Source organism: Electrona antarctica (assembly GCF_951216825.1).
Source record: "Electrona antarctica genome assembly, chromosome: 8".
NCBI classification, from domain to species: Eukaryota; Metazoa; Chordata; class Actinopteri; order Myctophiformes; family Myctophidae; genus Electrona; species Electrona antarctica.
This window is the reverse complement of record NC_136789.1, coordinates 34,684,582-34,711,315: the sequence shown is the minus strand read 5'-3', so window position 1 is coordinate 34,711,315 and position 26,734 is coordinate 34,684,582. Positions and strand designations below refer to the sequence as shown.

Below are 26,734 nucleotides of genomic sequence, written 5' to 3'. Positions count from 1 at the left end.
GTAAATAATAAATATACTGACAATTTCGTCAACAGATAAAAACTAGACTAAAATGTCAGGAAGGGACTAGTGGACAAGAGATCCAGTTTAAGTCATTTTAAACTTGGTTGCATGTTGAAAATAGCAGATCTACAAGCTCACAACACGTCGCGCTGCGACGCGTTGTGAGCTCGTAGATCTGCTATTTTCAGCAAGTGTAAAATACATTTTAGTCGACTAAATCAACTGTAGATTCAGTCGACTAAAATCTAATGATATTTAGTCGACGGAAACTAGACTAAACACTAAAACATTCCACCAAGTTACACCAAGTGTAAAATGACTTACACTGGATCTCTCGTCCACTAGTAACCGTCCCTTGAAATAAGGAACCGTCCCCTATTTGGACATTAAAGGACAACTTAATTTTTTTTAACCAGGGTTGAGTGTTATTTTTTTCCATTTGTTGCCATTGCTTCCATTTTCTTTCGTTTTAGGGATTTTAGCCGTTTTTGACAGGGGGGCGGGGTCATTCGAGCATTGGGCTAAATATGTATTTTTTCACAAAATCTTATAGCGATTTCTTTTTTTATTATTTACTATAGTCCTACTAGACCCCAAGAAATTATATCTGGCCACAAAAGATCACAGGATCTACTGAATGTGTCAAACTGACATATTGAGCCTATGACACACAGTAGGCTACCTTCACATTCAGTAGATCCTGTGATCTACTGAATGTCTACTTTCTCTAATAACAACCTAAAACATGAACCTTGGTTGAAAAAAACTAAAGTTGTCCTTTAAGCAGACGTGTTCCTTATTGCACTGATAAAGGGACACACTTTGTTCCTTATTGCACTGATAAAGGGACACACTTTGTTCCTTATTGCACTGATAAAGGGACACACTTTGTTCCTTATTGCACTGATAAAGGGACACACTTTGTTCCTTATTGCACTGATAAAGGGACACACTTTGTTCCTTATTGCACTGATAAAGGGACACACTTTGTTCCTTATTGCACTGATAAAGGGACACACTTTGTTCCTTATTGCACTGATAAAGGGACACACTTTGTTCCTTATTTTTGGGGGAATCCATCAATGACAGACATCTTACAACAAGTACAGGTACAAACAGCTCATATTATACTATATAGATTGTAATGTAAACCACTTAATAAACCCTTATTTGCGAGACAGTTTTCTGGGCCAATGGTTAAAGATATCCGTCTACCTTTTATTGAAAAAGGGGTACGCACGTTTATCCGTTCCTCTTCTTCTACCAAAACCACTCCGTTTGCACAAATCTCTCCGTGCACAAAAACACTAATGCATGTGAAACTACATGCACTACATTGCACGCTTCCAACTTGCACATCATTACCGGACAAGTTTGCATTTGTGTGACATACTAGGTTACTGCGCAACATTTTGCTGTGATGCAAATGATCACATTTTCCACAGTCACCGACCCCTCCCCTTTTCACTGCGCGCACACACATACATACGCACGCACACACGCACACACACAGTGTGTTTAACGTTGGTGACATAATAATAACTTCAAGGGCATTTTTTTCTGCGAGTGTTTGAATCCTTTCATGTTGTCTTCTTGTACACTGAGCCTGTTTGCACTGTGAACACACACACACACACACACACACACACACACACACACACACACACACACACACACACACACACACACACACACACACACACACACACACACACACACACACACACACACACACACACACACACACACACACACACACAGTGGCTGAAATGGAAGAATGCAGCATGACAGTCATTCGCAGACAGAGTGCTTCATGTCACACTGTCCCCCCACTTTCACAAGTTGCTCGTGACGTGTGTGTGTGTGTGTGTGTGTGTGTTATTTTGCACGCATAATACCACAAAGACGCGTGACCCGAGCTAGATACACTCAGTTCTAATAACGGCGTGTGAATTCAGCACAGGTGTGAAGTGACTATAAGTACATTACATATTACATAAAGTGATCCAAGTACAATTTTGAGGTATTTCTTTGCTTTCAGTACTTTTACTTCTATTCCACTATATGTCTCAGAGGCAAACATTGCACTAGTTTATATTGTGTTTTAGTTTCCAAGATGACCAGGAGGGGGTGGCCTTACTGGGCTGTGTTCACACATTCAATGCATTTCCAATGGAAGCCCATAAGGTTTGACCAAACATTTTGTTTGATGGGGGGGAGGGGGGGCAGAACACATCCATCAAAGCTGTGTTCAGACACAAGTCGGGTGTCAGACACAAGGCAAGTGTCTTGAACGCAGCCCAGTAAGGGCATATGTCGCTCCCCGCTTCGGTTGGAAAACATTTGCATTTCCATGTTGTTGTCGACAGTCAGTCAGTCCATCGAGACAGTTGGTCCCTGCCTGCTGTTCTTACAGTTCGCTGTTTGCACTGTACGTGAGCCATATTATTCCTCACTGTACGTGAGCCATATTATTCCTCACTGTACGTGAGCCATATTATTCCTCACTGTACGTGAGCCATATTATTCCTCACTGTACGTGAGCCATATTATTCCTCACTGTACATGAGCCATATTATTCCTCACTGTACGTGATAGCCATATTATTCCTCACTGTATGTGATAGCCATATTATTCCTCACTGTACGTGAGCCATATTATTCCTCACTGTACGTGAGCCATATTATTCCTCACTGTACGTGAGCCATATTATTCCTCACTGTACGTGAGCCATATTATTCCTCACTGTACGTGAGCCATATTATTCCTCACTGTACGTGATAGCCATATTATTCCTCACTGTACGTGAGCCATATTATTCCTCACTGTACGTGATAGCCATATTATTCCTCACTGTACGTGATAGCCATATTATTCCTCACTGTACGTGAGCCATATTATTCCTCACTGTACGTGAGCCATATTATTCCTCACTGTACATGAGCCATATTATTCCTCACTGTACGTGAGCCATATTATTCCTCACTGTACGTGAGCCATATTATTCCTCACTGTACGTGAGCCATATTATTCCTCACTGTACGTGATAGCCATAATATTCCTCTTTTATTTTTATTTTTTTAACTTTTATTTGTTTATTTGGACAGGACAATGCATATTAATGGGCGTCACATGGACGTAAATACACCGTATATAGTACAGTTGCTAATTTTCATCCGCAGTCCTCACAAGGAAACACACAATGGAAAACAGACAAACAGGCAAACAGTGGAATACATTTACATAACATTACATAGGGAAACACTGTACGTGAGCCATAATATTCCTCACTATACGTGATAGCCATGTTATTCCTCACAAAACAACTTCTCGGGGCGCCCGCTGGCCTAGCGGTCCAGTCGCATCATGCCACATATAAGCTCTGGCCTGACAGCGCGTTGCGTGTTCGAGTCCCGTTCATGACGACCTTTGCCGCGTCTCTCTCTCTCTCTCTCTCTCTCTCTCTCTCTCTCTACTTGATACTATCAATAAAGGCACAAAAGGCAAGACAAATCTTTATTTTTTTAGTCTTTAGTTCTCCCAAACATAATGAAACAAAAAACAAAGGAAAAACAGATGATACACGGTATTGAACATTAACACCATGGAAGCCCAGGGCAGAGTTCTCCGTCCAAGTTCAAGGTCAAGTGCCCAACACGGAGATTGATAAACAGGACGGAGAAACAAAACCGTTCGCATCGCTCTAGAGCCTTGGAGCACTTGTTGCCCGATCCGATGACGTGTCAAAAAGTGACACGTCATCGAAAATCTCCCCTGCCTGTTTAGCTGACGAAAACGAAAATCTTAAAACGATCATAACTCCCGATCTAAATCATCCCGTCTAATTCTGAAAAAAGATCCTGTGTTAGACGGCGCTCAGCGGTCCAGTCGCTAGTCGCGATAGATTTATTCTTACCTCCCGTTGTTGTCGATCGACTCTAGAGTGGTGTGGCTATTGTTAGGTGCTACACAGACATGCACACCAGCTTCCGGTGCGCCGGTAAAAGTGGTCCGTGCGCTACAAATGATGGGCACCCTGGATGAAATGGATTAAATAGTTCCGGGCCTCTAAGGTCTTAACGAGCAAAATAAGTTGTGATTTAATGATCCTATTACTGCTGAACTTGCGTTATTGTGCCGTGTGTGATTATTATGCACCATTGATTCCTGTTTGTTCCCATTCTGACACCAGCGTTGTTACAAATGAACTGAGCTGACTCATTATGCAGAGCAGGAGCTGTAGGGAATTCAGAGAGCACATGGGAGCTTTATGGCTGTGCGTGCGTGCGTGCGTGCGTGCGTGGAAGAGTCCATGTTAAACGGGTCTCCTCTCTGGAGACAGAGGACAGGAGGACACACAGTGAATGGGCCTGATGTCACTGCAGGTCTTTGTGCTCTGTGTGCTGAGCTGGCACACGCGCACACGCACACACGCACACGCACACACACACACACACACACTTCTAAAGGAAGCAACGTGTAAAAACAGAAACAAGCTGAATATGTTGAAAAGGGTTGAAGAAAAACGAGGGAAGGAGGAGAGATGGAGGGAGGGAGAGATGGAAGGAGGGAGAGATGGAAGGAGGGAGGGATGGATGGAAGGAGGGAGAGATGGAAGGAGGGAGGGAGAGATGGAGGGAGGGAGGGAGAGATGGAGGGAGGGAGGGAGAGATGGAAGGAGGGAGGGAGAGATGGAAGGAGGGAGAGATGGAAGGAGGGAGGGATGGATGGAAGGAGGGAGAGATGGAAGGAGGGAGGGAGAGATGGAGGGAGAGATGGAGGGAGGGAGAGATGGAGGGAGGGAGGGAGAGATGGAGGGAGGGAGGGAGAGATGGAAGGAGGGAGGGAGAGATGGAAGGAGGGAGAGATGGAAGGAGGGAGGGATGGATGGAAGGAGGGAGAGATGGAAGGAGGGAGGGAGAGATGGAGGGAGAGATGGAGGGAGGGAGGGAGAGATGGAGGGAGGGAGGGAGAGATGGAAGGAGGGAGGGAGAGATGGAGGGAGAGATGGAGGGAGGGAGAGATGGAGGGAGGGAGGGAGAGATGGAGGGAGGGATGTGTCGGCTCTTATATGAACTGAACTGCTGCCCCTCTGGAAGTGAAAGCCCTCTCTTCTGAATCCTGATAGTTTTCCTAAAAAACGATAATGATTCTATAATCAGTGGGTGCTCTAAATAAAAACTGCTTAATTTCAATGACCTCCCAAAACTATATGTATATTTGGCCCTCCCGTGGGCATTAAATTCTAGCCCAGAATAGAGTGAAGGTGGTATGTTTTTGTAAATATTGAGCTTGTTCTTGGCGACAACATAGTGAACCAACACCAGGGTGGATAGAAAGAACGTCGGGGCCCAAATACATTACAAGGACAAGGAGAATGTTGTGAACAAACACGGCTGTGCTTAGATACTTTGTTGACCGTTATGTCTCTGCGCCCGTGCGCTGATCCAAGCCATTCTACGTATTTTTGTAAACTCGTCAATCTGGGTTCCTTGATGCTGTCTCCATGCTGGAAAGCTGAAAATCTAATTCCGTTTTCTGGCTCATTCCCTCGACGTGACCTGCTGTGGCACTTATTTACTGAGCAAGTCTGCACCATTGTGAGGTCAGTTTAAAAAAAGAACGTATACAAGCACACCGGATGGTCGCTCAATGTAAACAAACCAGACAAGCCAACAAGTATGGCGGCCGCTACCACGTGACACATATGTTGATGCCCCCTCCAGGAGATTTTGGTACACGCTATACTCCCACAGCGTCTCTATACATCTCCTTACATCAGAGTTTACCCGATTGTGCCACTTGTGTTAAATAACACCCAAAAAACCCCGCTGTTACCCGTTTCATGTCGCGCACCCCCCTAGAGGGCGTTTGGGGTGCACGCACCACCGTTTGGGGCTTAATGAAAGAAGGGGATTTAATGAAGAGAGAAAGAGAGGAGATGAAGAAGAGAGAAGATAGAGAGTGTCTCTCCTCGTGTCAAAAGACTGACTGTCTGACTGTAGTCTGTATGCTTTGTTCCAGCAGCCTCTCTCCCAGCAGGCTGCTGGATGGATGGATGGATGGATGGGTGGATGGGTGGGTGGGTGGGTGGGTGGGTGGATGGATGGATGGATGGGTGGATGGATGGGTGGGTGGGTGGGTGGATGGATGGATGGATGGGTGGATGGATGGGTGGATGGATGGATGGATGGATGAATGAATGGATGGGTGGATGGATGGATGGGTGGGTGGATGGATGGATGGATGGATGGATGGGTGGGTGGATGGATGGATGGATGGGTGGATGGATGGATGGATGGATGGATGGGTGGGTGGGTGGATGGATGGGTGGGTGGATGGATGGATGGATGGATGGATGGATGGATGAATGGATGGGTGGATGGATGGATGGGTGGGTGGGTGGGTGGATGGATGGATGGATGGATGGATGGATGGATGGATGCTAAACCTTAGTGCAGCAGAGCAGAGTATGCAGAAAATACACAAGCACTTAATTGAGCAGTGCTTGTCAAAGTGGGTTCCGAGGACCCCCCGGGGACCCCCAGGGGTCCTTGAGTGAGTTCCAGGGGGGTCCCCAGCTAAATGATAGTTTGGAACCAAATGGACCCTTATGGGTCTGTAACTGAGAGTTAAATTAACATTGATTTTACAATATAAAGTGGAGTCTCGGACGCCATTAAATGGGGGTCCGTACGTAGACTAATGCATGTCAAACTGGGGGTCCTTGAAATTAAACGGGTTGAGAATCACTGGGGGTCCCTGGCATATCCTTTAAAATGGGGGTCCCTGGCATATCCTTTAAAATGGGGGTCCCTGGCATATCCTTTCAAATGGGGGTCCCTGGCATATCTCTTCAAATGGGGGTCCCTGGCATATCTCTTCAAATGGGGGTCCCTGGCATATCCTTTCAAATGGGGGTCCCTGGCATATCCTTTCAAATGGGGGTCCCTGGCATATCTCTTCAAATGGGGGTCCCTGGCATATCCTTTCAAATGGGGGTCCCTGGCATATCCTTTCAAATGGGGGTCCCTGGCATATCTTTTCAAATGGGGGTCCCTGGCATATCTCTTCTAATGGGGGTCCCTGGCATATCTCTTCTAATGGGGGTCCCTGGCATATCTCTTCTAATGGGGGTCCCTGGCATATCTCTTCTAATGGGGGTCCCTGGCATATCTTTTCAAATGGGGGTACCTGGCATATCCTTTCAAATGGGGGTCCCTGGCATATCCTTTCAAATGGGGGTCCCTGGCATAGGTTTTCAAATGGGGGTCCCTGGCATATCCTTTCAAATGGGGGTCCCTGGCATATCTCTTCAAATGGGGGTCCCTGGCATATCTCTTCAAATGGGGGTCCCTGGCATAGGTTTTCAAATGGGGGTCCCTGGCATATCTCTTCAAATGGGGGTCCCTGGCATATCTCTTCAAATGGGGGTCCCTGGCATATCTCTTCAAATGGGGGTCCCTGGCATATCTTTTCAAATGGGGGTCACTGGTATATCTCTTCAAATGGGGGTCCCTGGCATATCTCTTCAAATGGGGGTCCCTGGCATATCTTTTCAAATGGGGGTCCCTGGCATATCTCTTCAAATGGGGGTCCCTGGCATATCTTTTCAAATGGGGTCCCTGGCATGTCTTTTCAAATGGGGGTCCCTGGCATATCTCTTCAAATGGGGGTCCCTGGCATATCTCTTCAAATGAGGGTCCCTGGCATATCCTTTCAAATGGGGGTCCCTGGCATATCTCTTCAAATGGGGGTCCCTGGCATATCTCTTCAAATGAGGGTCCCTGGCATATCCTTTCAAATGGGGGTCCCTGGCATATCTCTTCAAATGGGGGTCCCTGGCATATCCTTTCAAATGGGGGTCCCTGGCATATCTCTTCAAATGGGGGTCCCTGGCATATCTCTTCAAATGGGGGTCCCTGGCATATCTCTTCAAATGGGGGTCCCTGGCATATCTCTTCAAATGGGGGTCCCTGGCATATCTCTTCAAATGAGGGTCCCTGGCATATCCTTTCAAATGGGGGTCCCTGGCATATCTCTTCAAATGGGGGTCCCTGGCATATCTCTTCAAATGGGGGTCCCTGGCATATCTTTTCAAATGTGGGTCCCTGGCATATCCTTTCAAATGGGGGTCCCTGGCATATCTCTTCAAATGGGGGTCCCTGGCATATCTTTTCAAATGGGGGTCCCTGGCATATCTCTTCAAATGGGGGTCCCTGGCATATCTTTTCAAATGGGGGTCCCTGGCATATCTCTTCAAATGGGGGTCCCTGGCATATCTCTTCAAATGGGGGTCCCTGGCATATCTTTTCAAATGGGGGTCCCTGGCATACCTTTTCAAATGGGGGTCCCTGGCATATCTCTTCACATGGGGGTCCCTGGCATATCTCTTCACATGGGGGTCCCTGGCATATCTCTTCACATGGGGGTCCCTGGCATATCTCTTCAAATGGGGGTCCCTGGCATATCTTTTCAAATGGGGGTCCCTGGCATACCTTTTCAAATGGGGGTCCCTGGCATATCTCTTCACATGGGGGTCCCTGGCATATCTCTTCAAATGGGGGTCCCTGGCATATCTCTTCAAATGGGGGTCCCTGGCATATCTCTTCAAATGGGGGTCCCTGGCATAGGTTTTCAAATGGGGGTCCCTGGCATATCTTTTCAAATGGGGGTCCCTGGCATATCTTTTCAAATGGGGGTCCCTGGCATATCTTTTCAAATGGGGGTCCGCGGGGCTAATTAGTGTCAGTTTGGGGGTTTGGGAACCACTGCTCTCTCTGCCACCAACGTGGGTAACGTCATGGCGTCATGGCGTCATGGCGTCATGGCGTCATGGCGTCATGCTGACGTCATGGCGTCATGGCGTCATGCTGACGTTGCCGTGTACATTTCGGCCGGGTTTCCTTTTAAGCTGCCTTGTTGAAAATGTCAAATTGTTTATGATCAAAATGTCTTTGATGTTTGAAGATGTATAGTATTGTGTCAAAAGCATCACATGATTCCAATTTATCGTATTGGGTGTTTTTGTATTTTTATATTGTGAAGCAAAGGACTGTAGAACCGTGTCCAGAGACAAAGGACTGTAGAACCGTGTCCAAAGGACTGTAGAACCGTGTCCAAAGGACTGTAGAACCGTGTCCAAAGGACTGTAGAACCGTGTCCAGAGACAAAGGACTGTAGAACCGTATCCAAAGGACTGTAGAACCGTGTCCAAAGGACTGTAGAACCGTGTCCAGAGACAAAGGACTGTAGAACCGTGTCCAGAGACAAAGGACTGTAGAACCGTGTCCAGAGACAAAGGACTGTAGAACCGTGTCCAGAGACAAAGGACTGTAGAACCGTGTCCAGAGACAAAGGACTGTAGAACCGTGTCCAGAGACAAAGGACTGTAGAACCGTGTCCAGAGACAAAGGACTGTAGAACCGTGTCCAGAGACTAATGTCTCCCATAGGGACAATAAAATGCTCTCTCTCCCGCTGTCTCTGTGTGCACGTGCGTGCGTGCGTGCGTGCGTGCGTGCGTGCGTGCGTGCGTGCGTGCGTGCGTGCGTGCGTGTAGACAACATGCATGCATTAGCCTAGTGTGTGTATTAGTGTGTATAAGTGTGCCTTTTGTGTGTGTCTCCCATGCGCTCATGTGTGTCATTTAGAGTGTGTGCGTGCGTGCGTGCGCGTGCGTGTGTGTGTTCGCATAATTCAAGGCCGAGCCCAGCTGAACCCATATCCCAGATTCCCAGCGTGACAGAAAAGGACAGATAGTCACAATACCTCAAGGTGCTGTAATGTTTACACTGTAAACACAGGCCTCGTCCGCTTTGTTGCAACGGCAGATATAGTTCATTTCTTAAAATACTCTCTCTTCAACAGGATTTTAATTAACAGAATAAAGGCCCAGGGGAAAAACACCGACTGCCCCTTCAGTTCCTCATACGGAGGAAATCATGCATAAACAGAAATAGATGATAACATGTAGCCGGTAATGGATACATATTGGATACATATTGGATACATTATACATACATTAGGCATACGTTTTGACTTGAACTTTGAAGACCACTGCCCTGACGTAGTAAACATTTACTATTACTGAAGCTGTTGGTAGATGTGGTTCCCGAATGCGTGTGTGCGTGCGTGCGTGCGTGCGTGCGTGCGTGCGTGCGTGCGTGCGTGCGACCGTGCGTGCCTGCTGCAGTGCAGACATGTCGGGATATTGGCCAGCTGGCTGTTGTTAATCACCTTCAGTGCTGAGTAGCTTAATCACTACTGTACTGGAGTGTGTGTGTGTGTGTGTGTGTGTGTGTGTGTGTGTGTGTGTGTGTGTGTGTGTGTGTGTGTGTGTGTGTGTGTGTGTGTGTGTATGTGTTGGTGCGTGCGTGCGTGCGTGCGTGCGTGCATGCGTTGTGTTGTTGTTGCTTGTTATGAATGGACAGGGAGGTCTCTGGTCAACAGAGGCTTAAAAAGCAGCTGATTCAGTGGACTGGACCAACATTGTGAGGATTAAGGCCCTGGGCTGGCCCTGGACGTGGCACACACGGCTTGCTTCCCTCCTACAATAATCTGATTTCACCTGCAGGACAACATTCTCCTCTCTAACAATCCTCACGCAGAGCTAATCTGTGCTCCGCTAATATCCCTGCCGCTACACACGTGGTTTATTGTACCATAACAATGGCGGTGTGTTGTGAACGATGGCTTGGCATCGTTAACCACACGTGTTGTGGCATCGCCGCACAGCTTTCAACAACGGAGGCTATTATACAGGCCCACAAGTTTTACCTGTAGTCGCCTGATCCCAATTATTTGAAATAATGTATGAATTGTTCATACATAAAAAAAGATGAAATAGCAGATCTACAAGCTTACAACTTGTCACTTTGTGTCGCAAACACTTTACTATCTCCTGTTTCTGTAGCCTGAGGCAGCTTTCCTATCTCCTGTTTCTGTAGCCTGAGGCAGCTTTCCTATCTCCCGTTTCTGTAGCGTGAGGCAGCTTTCCTATCTCCTGTTTCTGTAGCGTGAGGCATCTTTCCTATCTCCTGTTTCTGTAGCGTGAGGCAGCTTTCCTATCTCCTGTTTCTGTAGCCTGAGGCAGCTTTCCTATCTCCTGTTTCTGTAGCGTGAGGCAGCTTTCCTATCTCCTGTTTCTGTAGCCTGAGGCAGCTTTCCTATCTCCTGTTTCTGTAGCGTGAGGCAGCTTTCCTATCTCCTGTTTCTGTAGCTTTCCCTGTCCGTGCAGTTCTTGCTGGTTTCAGCCGTTTAAGATCCAATTCCGAATCAATGGTCTCATACAGTCTTAAGGATCAGTTCCGCACTCACAAAATCTTATAGCTTTTTTTTTGTTTTTCCAGCAGCAGTCTGACCAGGGTCAGAGCGTTTCTCAACCCATTCTGGGCGGGAACCCCTTTTGGTTTTTGTAGCATTATGTTATACTTTAGCTATTGAAAAATAGCAGATCTACAAGCTCATGCTATTTTTGAAAAATCGTGAAAATGTGGCGCAAATCTTTGAATATATATTCTTTCAGAGTGAACGTTTTTAACTTAAATCCCTGGAACAACATATTTTCAGATGGGGGTCGGCGACCAATTACATATAATTCTGGGCGTCCTTGACATGAAAATGTTTGAGAATCACTGACACAGAAACAGGGTTTTTCAGAAAACTGTCCTCAGGTGTAAAATAGGTAATAAGACAGTTTGCTGTGGGTCTGAGCTGCACTGCTCTTTCCTTTCCCTAACTGCTGTCAGTAGAGCAGTTGCCCACTTTCCACATGAAATCCGACTTAAACCGATTAAAACCTGCAAAAGCATTCATTTTAGATTTAGCCGCAGAGAACCTATCTGGAACAGTATGGTTTAGAACAGCACACAGCTCTCAGAAATAGCAGATATGCAAGCTGGGGGGGGGGGGGGGGGGGGGGGGGGTCTTTGGCACGCCAATTTTGAGAACCACCGATTTAGAAGGCACTTGTAGAGGTCTTACACACTGCAGGTCTGATCAGGGGCTGTGGAGGGGCTGAAGGCCCCCACACTGCAGGGCTAATCAGGGGCTGTGGAGGGGCTGAAGGCCCCCACACTGCAGGGATAATCAGGGGCTGTGGAGGGGCTGAAGGCCCCCACACTGCAGGGATAATCAGGGGCTGTGGAGGGGCTGAAGGCCCCCACACTGCAGGGATAATCAGGGGCTGTGGAGGGGCTGAAGGCCCCCACACTGCAGGTCTAATCAGGGGCTGTGGAGGGGCTGAAGGCCCCCACACTGCAGGTCTGATCAGGGGCTGTGGAGGGGCTGAAGGCCCCCACACTGCAGGGCTAATCAGATCGCTGTTCCCCACAGATTATCAGCGTGAGAAACGGCTGCCCGGCTGCCAAGTGTGGGTGAACCTTTGCTGCAGCTCAAAGCCATTCGTCTAACAACATGTGCATCCATGCTTTTAGCGTTTGGAATCTGTCATCGTGGTGTCAGGGAGGCACCTCTGCCATGTTTTCATTGTCTTCTTGATAGTCAGCCATATCGACATTAAGATAAATTATGACACCACATAAACATTAACTATTTCCAACGTCTGTGATTGTCCACATATATACAGTAACACCTTTATTGGTTTCCTTAGAAATATTGTCTTTAACGTCAGGATGTAATGATCATTAGAGCAATATCCCACCTGTCTCCCTGTGGTAGAGAGAGAGAGGACAGTATCCCACCTGTCTCCCTGTGGTAGAGAGAGAGAGAGAGAGAGAGAGAGAGAGAGAGAGAGAGAGAGAGAGAGAGAGAGAGAGAGAGAGAGAGAGAGAGAGAGAGAGAGAGAGAGAACAGTCCGGTGTCTGACCGCAAGAGAGAGAGAGAGAGAGAGAGAGAGAGAGAGAGAGAGAGAGAGAGAGAGAGGACAGTCCTGTGTCTGACCGCAAGAGAGAGAGAGAGAGAGAGAGAGAGAGGACAGTCCACTCTCTCTCTCTCTCTCTCTCTCTCAAGGTGACATTTCTTTGTTTATGTGTATTTATTTATTTACCGCAGCAGCAGTCGTGAAAAACGTGATGCGTCTCGGCTACACAGGCTACTTCACAACATGCCCAAACACGCCCCTCTAGTCATGACTGAGGTAAATAAAATACAATAAAATTACAAAACGTTTTCACATGGAGGGTCCGGGAGTTTAGCTGAATGTTTGTTCACCTATTATGACATGGCCACAGTAGAAACCTAGAACACGTGCGCGCACACACACACACACACACACACACACACACACACACACACACACACACACACACACACACGCACACATGCGCACACGCACAGTCAGTTAGCATAGATAGAGGACCTGTTTCCACACACAGGAAACAGGTCAGACTGGTGGTAACCTACACAGGAACACGACATGGTTCCCCAACAGAAAACTGCTCTTTTATCTGTTGTCTATCAGCCGTGAGGGGCCTCTTCCCTCTTCCCTCCGTCACTGGACTCCGTTAGAGGGAGGGTCCTCCGTTAGAGGGAGGGGCCTCCGTTAGAGGGAGGGGCCTCCGTTAGAGGGAGGGGCCTCTTCCCTCTGTCACTGGACTCCGTTAGAGGTGAGTTGTTGGTTTTTTTGTTAAGCAGCAAACAGTCTTTGTTATACAATGAAAAGCATAAATTAGCCCCAGCAGTAGCAAATGTGCATGCCATATAATTATGACAACAAATGCCACAGAAGAATAACTAACAGTCTAAGTCCACACTATTGATCCATAATGTATAAATGATAGATAAGGGTTCAGGACAACGAGGCCTTTTCGTGGAGGGGTCAGAATGAAATTTGGACTTAGACTGTTTTTCGTCTGTGGTACTAATAATACAATGTCAAATTTCTTTTTTTCCCAGGTTTTCATCTCCTCTACTATACTACGTCGTCTCTACTAGTTACTTAGTTATGGATTAAAACAAAAACTAAAAAAACATTGCCTAGCAAAAGTAGCAGATCTACAAGCTGAAAACATGTCGCACCACGACACATTGTGAGCTTGTAGATCTGCCATTAAAAAAATAAATCCAGCCGACTCTGTCCGCGCGTTACAATAGTGTGCATGTCTCAGTCGAAGCCGTCTCTGCCCCTGAATAATAAACAAACACACCAACCAGGTGCAATATTTGTAAAGAAAAAAGAAGGCCAGTCTATAGTTGGAGCCGTTGGTGCTGATGATGCAACGTGGAGCAGGAGAGATCAAGAGATAACAGATCCTCCTCCACGTGGAGCAGGAGAGATCAAGAGATAACAGATCATCCTCCAATCAGCTGCTCTTTTCATGGCCTTGAGGCCCGGGCAGCGCCTTGAGGCCCGGCAGCGCCTTGAGGCCCGGCAGCGCCTTGAGGCCCGGCAGCGCCTTGAGGCCCGGCAGTGCCTGCTGAGTCACACCATCCCTTCACATGCTGGAGAACACAACCCCGTAAACATTATCCTTATAACTAACAACCCCGTAAACATTATCCTTAAAACTAACTTTAATTCACCATTATTTATACCTGCAGGTTATTGTCCTGCCTAGTCCGTCGCCATCACCATCATCACCTGAAACACATCACAGAGTCCTCAGGCTGTTCCCAAGGCTGGTCATCCTACTATAAATGTGCCAGGTCTCTGTGTGTGTGTCTGCGTGTGTGTACGGTTGTAACGCACGTAACTCGAGAACCGTTCGCCCCACCGACTCACGCGTTCCACACCCCCACAGGGAGTGCAGGGCCCGGTATCGAGTTCGGTCAGACCCACGGTTCTCCAGAATCACCACAAAAGGCTCTGGTCAGGCTCTGCCAGTGGGCCTAATCACCCCCAGGAAGAATAGTCTCCACTACGGTGTAGACTAATGGGGGTCCTTAATAAACTCACACACACAGGCAGACAGACAGATACAGAGATCTCCATGTGGGACACAGACAGACAGATACAGAGATCTCCATGTGGGATACAGACAGACAGATGCAGAGATCTCCATGTGGGACACAGACAGGCAGATACAGAGATCTCCATGTGGGACACAGACAGACAGATACAGAGATCTCCATGTGGGACACAGACAGACAGATACAGAAATCTCCATGTGGGACACAGACAGACAGATACAGAGATCTCCATGTGGGACACAGACAGACAGATACAGAGATCTCCATGTGGGACACAGACAGACAGATACAGAGATCTCCATGTGGGACACAGACAGACAGTATAAATGTGTGCTATGACAACAGGTATTGCATACTACAGAGATCTCCATGTGGGACACAGACAGACAGTATAAATGTGTGCTATGACGACAGGTATTGCATACTACAGAGATCTCCATCTGTAGTCTCCATCTGTCTGTCTGTTTAGGGTGCAAAAGCATCGCTGTTGAGCTAGAAACAGAGAGAGAGTGTTGCACTATGCCTGCTAATTACAATGTGGAGCGTGCGTGCATGCAAGAGACAGAGAGAGGGAGAGAGAGAATGCCACACTATTACTTGTGAGAGAGAGAGAGAGTGCTGTCTGCTAATTCAGCGTCCTCACTTCCCACATTCACACAATGACGGTGGCGAGCTCACACTGACCAACTCATTGGAGGCGATGTAGGGTTCAGTGTCTTGCCCAAGGACACTTCGACATGTGGACAGGAGGAGGAGCCGGGATTCGAACCGCCGACCCAGGGATCATTGGACGACCTGCTCTACCTCCTGAGCCACAGCCGCCCTTGTGGATCTGAGCTTGCGGATCCTGGGGTTGGGTATAGGACGACTACTGGCATTGCACGAAGCTCAAAGCGTAATACATCCTCGTGCTCAAACAGGCTTTCTGCATTAGCTAGGCAGTAGCTCGCCCCCCCCCCCGCCCCCTCAAACCCCACGGGTAGGATATGAAATTCATGCTTTGCCAAAAATAGCAGATCTACAAGCTATTTTCGGCGTGCTACAGCATGCACGCAACGCACATATAAATCAGGGACTTCGGGACTTGTCAGAGTGAAAGGCTGAGTGGAGTGGGAGGTCACGGGGTCAAAGACCACACAGCACTAAACAGCTTTGTCGTTGGGGCAATTTACACACACACACACACACACACACACACACACACACACACACACACACACACACACACACACACACACACACACACACACACACACACACACACACACACACACACACACACACACACACACACACACACACACACACACACACACACACACACGGTTCATTTAGCGGCGCGACTGACTGAGGGGAGAGGAGGCTCGTGACTCGAGTCGGGAGTGTTAATTACGTCCTTTTGCCGTGCATGAATTTGAGAGAGAACAGTAGAGAGACGACTATAGAGAAGTCAATATGTATGCATATGAGAAACCAATATGCACGGGGAATATTCACACAGCTCTTAGAACTGCCTAGGTCAATATGCATGGGGAATATTCACACAGCTCTTAGAACTGCCTAGGTCAATATGCACAGGGAATATTCACACAGCTCTTAGAACTGCCTAGGTCAATATGCACTGGGAATATTCACACAGCTCTTAGAACTGCCTAGGTCAATATGCACTGGGAATATTCACACAGCTCTTAGAACTGCCTAGGTCAATATGCACTGGGAATATTCACACAGCTCTTAGAACTGCCTAGGTCAATATGCACGGGGAATATTCACACAGCTCTTAGAACTGCCTAGGCCATGCCATGCCATGACCCACTTGAATTACTTGTACTAGTATTAGAATGCTATAGTCTTTTTTTATGTCCAATGTATTTGCATTTAAAGGACCACTTCACCACTTTTCAACCTATCTTCATATAATAGGTCCTCACTAATAATCATGAAAAAATGGCGCAATTCTTTTCTACTCTACTACTACTGTGTCTCATAGGAGGGCTGTGGGCAGTTCAGAAACCGTCTTCCAGTGACATCATCGATGGGGAATACAAGCTAATAGAAACTGCAGGCTTTCTAGTCCTGAAAAGTTGCAATGCGAAAATGGAAGCCATCGTTCTCACGATAATAAAAATCTAAACATTTTTGTAAAGAAATTGAAAAAGAATCTGCCTAATGATGATGTCACTGGAAGACGGTTTCTAAACTGCCCACAGCCCTCCTATGAGACACAGACAGACTGAGTAGAAAAAAATTGTGCCATTTTATCATGATTATTAGTGAGGATCTATTATGTGAAGATAGGTTGAAAAGTGGTCCTTTAAGTTCATAAAGTTAACATAAATAACCTACTAAATGCATTTGAAATTAAATTAACATGTTACTTTTCAGGATTTCAATTCAAATATAGCAAAACTAGCAGATCTGATCTGCTAGTTTTGATAAGAAGTATAGGGGCCCTCTGGAGTGAGTTTGGAAGTATAGTGGCCCTCTGGAGTGAGGTTGGAAGTATAGTGGCCCTCTGGAGTGAGGTTGGAAGTATAGTGGCCCTCTGGAGTGAGTGTGGAACTACAGTGGCCCTCTGGAGTGAGGTTGGAAGTATAGTGGCCCTCTGGAGTGAGGTTGGAAGTATAGTGGCCCTCTGGAGTGAGTGTGGAACTACAGTGGCCCTCTGGAGTGAGGTTGGAAGTATAGTGGCCCTCTGGAGTGAGTGTGGAACTATAGTGGCCCTCTGGAGTGAGTTTGGAACTATAGTGGCCCTCTGGAGTGAGTTTGGAACTATAGTGGCCCTCTGGAGTGAGTTTGGAACTATAGTGGCCCTCTGGAGTGAGTTTGGAACTATAGTGGCCCTCTGGAGTGAGTTTGGAACTATAGTGGCCCTCTGGAGTGAGTGTGGAAGTATAATGGCCCTCTGGAGTGAGTGTGGAAGTATAGTGGCCCTCTGGAGTGAGTGTGGAACTATAGTGGCCCTCTGGAGTGAGTGTGGAACTATAGTGGCCCTCTGGAGTGAGGTTGGAACTATAGTGGCCCTCTGGAGTGAGGTTGGAAGTATAGTGGCCCTCTGGAGTGAGTGTGGAACTACAGTGGCCCTCTGGAGTGAGGTTGGAAGTATAGTGGCCCTCTGGAGTGAGTGTGGAACTATAGTGGCCCTCTGGAGTGAGTTTGGAACTATAGTGGCCCTCTGGAGTGAGTTTGGAACTATAGTGGCCCTCTGGAGTGAGTTTGGAACTATAGTGGCCCTCTGGAGTGAGTTTGGAACTATAGTGGCCCCCTGGAGTGAGTTTGGAACTATAGTGGCCCTCTGGAGTGAGTGTGGAAGTATAATGGCCCTCTGGAGTGAGTGTGGAAGTATAGTGGCCCTCTGGAGTGAGTGTGGAACTATAGTGGCCCTCTGGAGTGAGTGTGGAACTATAGTGGCCCTCTGGAGTGAGTTTGGAACTATAGTGGCCCTCTGGAGTGAGTTTGGAACTATAGTGGCCCTCTGGAGTGAGTTTGGAACTATAGTGGCCCTCTGGAGTGAGTGTGGAACTATAGTGGCCCTCTGGAGTGAGTGTGGAACTATAGTGGCCCTCTGGAGTGAGTGTGGAAGTATAGTGGCCCTCTGGAGTGAGTTTGGAACTATAGTGGCCCTCTGGAGTGAGTTTGGAACTATAGTGGCCCTCTGGAGTGAGTTTGGAACTATAGTGGCCCTCTGGAGTGAGTTTGGAACTATAGTGGCCCTCTGGAGTGAGTGTGGAAGTATAATGGCCCTCTGGAGTGAGTGTGGAAGTATAATGGCCCTCTCCATCTTCAAAGTTGCCCACCCCTGGCCTAGGTCCACCCAACAGCACAAAACGTGCACGTGCACACACACGCTACTATACTTTTGAGGAGATTGACATTTTAGGATGGCGATCTTATATTATGAAAACAACCACTTCTTTGTGTGAGTGCGGCTCAGCGCGCTGCATGAAATTGAGAGAGAAAACGAGAGAAGTATGTATGCTTATGAGAAATCAATATGCACGGGGAATATTCACGCCTAGGTCCACCGCACGCACGCACGCGCGCACGCACGCACGCACGCACACACACACACACACACACACACACACACACACACACACACACCTATAGTTTTGATGACATCGGCATTTTACGATGGCAAATTTATGAAAACCAACCACTTTGTTTGTGACTAAGGGAAATGTTCCTTGCAAAGTCAATGTCTCCATTGCTACTATAACTATGTTACGTACAGCGCTAGCGCGCGCACACACACACACACACACACACACACACACACACAGTTGAGCCAATACATTGCAGCACTCAAGATGCTACCAACAGGAAGGAGAGGAAACCTTGGGGGTTGTGGAAGTGAAACCGTGCGTGCGTGCGTGCGTGCGTGCGTGCGTGCGTGTGTGCGTGTCGTATAGGTCATGTTATTGGCTCTATCAGACATTGTTTAGGGAAAAGCAGTCAGACTGTCAGGAAATGGATGCAGGCGACACAGACTGTGTGCGTGTGCGCAGTGTGTGTGTGTGTGTGGAGGGGGGGGGGGGGCTTCCCCATCATCGCTGTATTTTGCCCTCTATGCATGCACGCACACACACACACCTAAAGCAGAGAGGGGGGGGGGGGGGGCAGCAGCAATGTGGGAGCAATTACACACCATGCCCCCCCCCCCCTCCCTCTCTTATCAACAGCCAACTCTTCCCAGGGAAAAGGAGACGTTGGAGGTCGTTGGGAAAACCATCCCTACTCACAGCAGGAAGCTATCCCGCTCCGCATGTTTATTTCTGTGCTTCCCATTTCCTGTCACGCGCACGCACGCGCACACACACACACACACACACACACACACACACACACACACACACACACACACACACACACACACACACACACACACACACACACACACACACACACACACACACACACACACACACACACACACACACAGAGCATGTAAATAATAGGATACACACAGATCTCCCAGCAGAGGAACCATGTCATTGAAAAATAGTGGTTTTAATTACAGCTTGCTTTTCGATCCCAAACTTTCATGATGAGAATATCTCTAGACTATGATGTTGTTGACTCGTGTGTGTGTGTGTGTGTGTGTGTGTGTGTGCGTGCGTTTTTCTTTTTTTTGCCCAAGGAAAATAGGTCAATAGGTCACCCCCACATGATTTTGGGGGGTCCCTCCAGATGCTTTGTTTTAAGTGCACTCAACAGTACTATCAACATATCAACATACAGAATAAGTGAATTACACCATTACATTACAGGGTATATCATTACAGGGAATATCAGCGCATTTCTAAAGACCATTTTAATACTGTAGTGTAGGCCCTACACATGTCCTCACATCACCATTATTACCCTGTCATCGCCAGCGCTTAGCATCACAACAGGACCAAGACAGGCAGGCAGCTGGTCAGCTGGTCAGCTGGTCAACTGGTCAGCTGGTCAGCTGGCCACACATGTATTTGATGTGTTACCTTGTGTTGTTCTTGCTTACTGCAGTGTTCATTTTGTTGACTAAGACAGGGGTTCTCAACGTTTTTGGCCGGGGACCCCCGGAAATGCTTTGGCAATGTCTCGGGACCCCCGCCCCCTCCCGACCCCCAATGTAAATTGACTGCTACAATAACCTTAATAATAGAGACAATACACCATAAATAAATACTGAAACCAGATATAATCATTAGGGAAGGTGTATGCATGTACTATGTGTACTATATGTAATGTCATTTGGGGATCCGCAAAATAATTTGGCGACCCCTCAAGGGGTTGCGACCCACGTGTTGAGAACCCCTGGACTAAGAGTCAGACTAAAAGACTAAGATTTTGATATTTAGTCGACTAAGATTTCAGATGACTAAAAATAGGACTAAAACTAAATGGTGTGTTATTCAAAAGACGAAATCAAAAATTGTGGTCAGAATTACTGTAAATTGCTCTGGATTAAAAGTGTCTGCTAAATGCCTAAATTGGAAATTGTGGCGTGCGTGCGTGCGTGATGACCGTGCGTGCGTGCGTGATGACCGTGCGTGCGTGCGTGATGACCGTGCGTGCGTGCGTGATGACCGTGACGATCAATAACTGTCACCTTCACTCATCCATTGTTACTTCAACAATGGCCTATATATCTATCTATCTATCTATCTATGATGATGATGAGTGTGACCTCAATAGCATTCAATCAATACACGTCAATAAATAACTCTTCAACTTCCCAGTGTTCTCTGCCTCCTCCACCACCACCACGTCCACCAGTGTGATCAACGGCTCTGCCTCCTCCACCACCACCACGTCCACCTTCCCAGTGTGATCAACGGCTCTGCCTCCACCACCACCACCACGTCCACCAGTGTGATCAACGGCTCTGCCTCCTCCACCACCACCACGTCCCCCAGTGTGATCAACGGCTCTGCCTCCTCCACCACCACCACCACGTCCCCCAGTGTGATCAACGGCTCTGCCTCCTCCTCCACCACCACGTCCCCCAGTGTGATCAACGGCTCTGCCTCCTCCACCACCACCACGTCCCCCAGTGTGATCAACGGCTCTGCCTCCTCCACCACCACCACGTCCCCCAGTGTGATCAACGGCTCTGCCTCCTCCACCACCACCACGTCCCCCAGTGTGATCAACGGCTCTGCCTCCTCCACCACCACCACCACGTCCCCCAGTGTGATCAACGGCTCTGCCTCCTCCTCCACCACCACGTCCCCCAGTGTGATCAACGGCTCTGCCTCCTCCACCACCACCACGTCCACCAGTGTGATCAACGGCTCTGCCTCCTCCACCACCACCACCACGTCCCCCAGTGTGATCAACGGCTCTGCCTCCTCCTCCACCACCACGTCCCCCAGTGTGATCAACGGCTCTGCCTCCTCCACCACCACCACGTCCACCAGTGTGATCAACGGCTCTGCCTCCACCACCACCACCACGTCCACCCAGTGTGATCAACGGCTCTGCCTCCTCCACCACCACCACGTCCACCAGCTGTCATGCTGGCTTTCTCTTCTCTTCCCTTTTCTTTTCACCGTTTGAGCTTTTATCATGTAACTGCAACCCGACCTGGCCCACTTCCTCTTTTTTTCGGTATTGTGAGCAAGCACAAAGGAAAGCCAGTGAGCAGCTGACTGACTGACTGACTGGCTGACTGACTGACTGACTGACTGGCTGGCTGGCTGGCTGGCTGGCTGGCTGACAACTGCCACTTGGCCCCAGGCAGTAGGGCCCTCCTCGTGTTTTAAAAAGCTTCGGATCAAACCAGCACACCGCCCTGATTCCCCCCTGGTGTGGAAGTAACAACAACAAGGGGTTGTTCTCTTCTCTCTCTTCTCAAACATGTTCACGTCAAGCCGGACTCCCCCCCCAAAAAAATGGTACGTGTTTGACCGCAGAGCCGGAGCCCCAGCTAGGGACTACGACAAGAGGTGATTTGGGTAAAAGAAATTTAAATAAAATAACAATTCTTCAACATTATTCAAGTTGTTTCAACAATAGACGATCTGCAAGATCTATACAAACGATTTGAGAGCTTGTAGGTCAGCTAGTTTTAAATAGTATAATGTAGGGTTAAGTTGACCCTAAAAGTGGTTAAACATTATACATTGGTGCTATATGGTAAATGGTACATGTATATAGTTATTATACATTGGTGCTATATGGTAAATGGTACATGTATATAGTTATTATACATTGGTGCTATATGGTAAATGGTACATGTAAAGTGCCTTAATCCAAAGCTCTTTACATTCACCCATTCATTCACACACTGATGGCGGAGGAAACCATGCAAGGCACCAACCTGCTCATCGGAAGCAATTAGGGGTTCAGTCAGAGTCTTGCTCAAGGACACTAACCCATGGGGGAGCCCACAGGGATCACAGTCAGAGTCTTGCTCAAGGACACTAACCCATGGGGGAGCCCACAGGGATCCAACTGGGGGTTCAGTCAGAGTCTAGCTCAAGGACACTAACCCATGGGGAGCCCACAGGGATCCAACTGGGGGTTCAGTCAGAGTCTTGCTCAAGGACACTAACCCATGGGGAGCCCACAGGGATCCAACTGGGGGTTCAGTCAGAGTCTTGCTCAAGGACACTAACCCATGGGGAGCCCACAGGGATCCAACTGGGGGTTCAGTCAGAGTCTTGCTCAAGGACACTAACCCATGGGGGAGCCCACAGGGATCAAACTGGGAATCTCACGGTTGCCATGCGGCCGCTCTACCCCTGAGCCACTGCCGCCCCATCCCATGAAGAACAATTCACCCTTCGTCAGTCCTCTGATTGGTCCCTGACTGACTAACCAGAACGCTCTTTCTACCTTGTTCCACCCTGGTTCCGCCTTGTTTATGTTGAATTTGCTAAAACATAGTTTTTGGAAAAAACAAATAACAAACATGATATGCCCTGCAGTCACCAAGCTGCACCTGTGATGTTCGCACAGAATATCAATACGAAGCAACTAGAAAAACCCCTTATGTCGATGGTAGTGGATGGAGAGAGAGAGAGGATTTTTGTCCAACCACGAAACGGCAACCAATGGGTGTGACGAGGGACACAACCACAGGACGAGGGACACAACCACAGGACGGGGACTTTGACAAAGGGTGAATTAACTCAAGGACCCCATGGGGGTCCCCACTCCCCCCCCCCCAGACCCCACTTTGAGAACCACCACTGCACTGCTGGACGGAGACAATGGAGCTAATGGAGAGCCTGCTGCCACTCAGTCGACCGTTATACTGTAGCAGAGCCTCACAATGACAGATGCTGCGACAATTACCAAGTTTTACGCCTTCCCTTTTTTTCAAAAGGCTATGAGTATCTATTGAAGTGTTGTTGGGGCGGGACGAGGGCACCTGATCCTCTGTCATTCATTGCACATCATCATCCCCAGGGGACGTGCACACATAGACACCAAAGGGGGCTTTTCAGCCCCTGCCCCTTTTACCCCGTCTGTAGAACAACTGCCCTTTCCAGACCACGAACGAATGCAGCGTTTACTAAACGGGGAAAGAAATGCAAAATGCCCTCCTCTCCTTTCCATGCCATATACCGGAAGGCAGCATTCATTTTTTTCGAAGTCTCCTGAACTTGGAACAGCAGCATTTTGCATTGAACTATAATTTGTTTAGAAATCCATGTCGTTACACCATGTCGCATCTCCACTAGCTAAAGAGTGCTGGGTTGCGCCCGGAAAATAGCAGATCTACAAGCTCACAACGCGTCGCAGCGCGACGCGTTGTGAGCTTGTAGATCTGCTATTGTCCAAAAGTATAACCCTCTTACAGGATTTCAGGCCCCTGTCCCTCTAACACTCTCTGCACGACGTGCCTGTAGGGCACACGGTCACACCTAAAAGGACTGTAGCAATAATGTTCCAATAGCTTCACATTTAAACCCTGATCAATTAAACGCCCCATGGCTTTGGGTGCCTGATCAATCCAAACGCCCCATGGCTTTGGGTGCCTGATCAATCCAAACGCCCCATGGCTTTGGGTGCCTGATCAATCCAAACGCCCCATCATGGCAGTTTGGGTGCCTGATCAATCCAAACGCCCCATGGCTTTGGGTGCCTGATCAATCCAAACGCCCCATGGCTTTGGGTGCCTGATCAATCCAAACGCACCATCATGGCTTTGGGTGCTTTTCCTCTCAACAAAAGGCACAGTGAAAGGAGGACACATTATAACAGCCATTCAGGACAGGAACCCCTTTTTGGTGTTTTAAGCATTATGTTATACTTTAGCTATTGAAAAATAGCAGATCTACAAGCTCATAGCGCGGCACCGAGTTCCTGGGGGTCCTTGACATGAAAAAGGGTTGAGCACCACTGACATAGAAACATGGGTTTTTCAGAAAACTTTTAGGATTTTAATAGAATACTTTTTTCTTTTTTTAGAAATCAGCCTCAGTCCAAAATGGGAGAGACTGGTGATCTCTTTGTGATGATTATTTTTGCACAGAGCTACGGTATGTGTTCCCAGGCAGGCAGACGAGACTAAATAATACGTCTATATCTTAGACACAAATCCATCATAATAAATATGATAGTGTGAACTGTGAATATACACTAGTAGGACACAAATCCATCATAATAAATATGATAGTGTGAACTGTGAATATACACTAGTATACAGGACACAAATCCATCATAATAAATATGATAGTGTGAACTGTGAATATACACTAGTAGGAAGTTCCAGTCTGCCCTGCACCACGTATGTATACAATGCAAAGAGAGATCATCGACATGAGGAAGGAACGCCCATTTCCATTTCCCCTTTCGGTCTATAGAAGGCTACCTGACCACGTTGTCCTCGTCACCAACCACCACCTCACTCGGTCTATAGAAGGCTACCTGACCACGTTGTCCTCGTCACCAACCACCACCTCACTATGATAGATAGGCTACCTGACCACGTTGTCCTCGTCACCAACCACCACCTCACTATGATAGATAGGCTACCTGACCACGTTGTCCTCGTCACCAACCACCACCACCTCACTATGATAGATAGATAGATTCTTTATTTGTGTGTCATGCACCCCAAGGCACCCCGCCCACCAGTGGCGTGCACAGATAGACACTAGGGGGTGCTAGAGCACCCCCTGCCCTTTTGGCAATGTGCCCTTTTGAAAAACAAAAAACAAAAAAACTTTCCTTTTTTTTTGATTTTTCAAAAATAGCAGACCTACAAGCTCGTAGCGCGCCACTCGGTGGCGTGCTACGAGCTTGTAGGTCTGCTATTTTTCAATAGCTAAAGCATAACATAATGCTAACACCAAAAGGGGTTCCCGCCCAAAATGGATTAAGGCAACCGGCCGGTTCCACGCGCTGCACAAGGTGCCCTTTTTTAACTTGAGCACCTGCCCCTCTAAATGTCTGTGCACGCCACTGCACCCCAAGGCACCCCGCCCACATGGACTTATAGGACACACCATTACAAATCATTGCTTCAAGTGTACAAGAAACAGTTTTTTCTATGCATGCTATTGAATCTCCAGCATAGCTTATTGCTTCATGATCACACAAACAGCATAACAAAAGGCATTATAATGATTACATGCTCTCCAAACAGAGGTCAGTTGAAGTTATATTGCACAGGCGTAGCTGCTATGAGTTTTGCCTTATCGATAGTGTGTCTGAGCAACACCCTCATTTACACAGAACAGAACAAGGTGCAAGCAGACGTAGTAGAATATTAAATATATATAATATGAATATCTGTCTGTGCTTAAAACCTCCACAGACGAACAGGAGACATTCATGATGAAACGCACAGAAAACAGGCTGGTTTTACAAACCAAGCATTGATTGGATCGATCCGTGCGCAGACAGACAGACAGACAGACAGACAATGTGATGTGTTAAGGTCGGCAGAATTCATCATTGAGCACACAGTCTCTCTCTCTCTCTCACACACACACACACACACACACACACACACACACACAAACGCTTACCTTAGAGAAACCTTCACGCAGCAGTCTCCCTGCATGCTCGCCATATTCTCCCTGCTTTGCTTCTTTCAGTGTGAATCAAACGAGCAGAAGATGATGATGATTTATATCCACAGCTATAGGCTATTAATTATTCTGCAACTCTAGGGTTTGATATCCAGACAGTCAGAGCTGCTCCCTCCGTGGAGACTATATTAAGCAGCAGATCACGTAAAAAAAAATGCACTGGTGGTGAGCGGCTCACTCAGGTCCAGGTTGGTTGTCTGTCTGGCTGTCTACAGCCGTGCAGAGCCGTCAAGAGCCGCCGGTGGTCCGCGGTGGTCCTCCGGTGCAGTCTGCAGCCGTGCAGAGCCGTCAAGAGCCGCCGGTGGTCCGCGGTGGTCCTCCGGTGCA

The 26,734-nt window shown here is 47.8% G+C and overlaps 1 protein-coding gene across 2 annotated transcripts in view; it reads right to left on the bottom strand.

Moving 5' to 3' along the window:
- The window catches only part of kif21b (kinesin family member 21B), a 169,399-nt gene extending 142,916 nt beyond the window's left edge, over nucleotides 1-26,483 (bottom strand). For both annotated transcript variants that reach the window (XM_079507108.1, XM_079507109.1), the window contains exon 1: nucleotides 26,345-26,483. In XM_079507108.1, coding sequence (XP_079363234.1) covers nucleotides 26,345-26,388 — 44 coding nt within the window. In that variant the 5' untranslated portion in view covers nucleotides 26,389-26,483. The remainder of the gene's footprint in view (nucleotides 1-26,344) is intronic.
- Nucleotides 26,484-26,734: the final 251 nt, after the last annotated feature.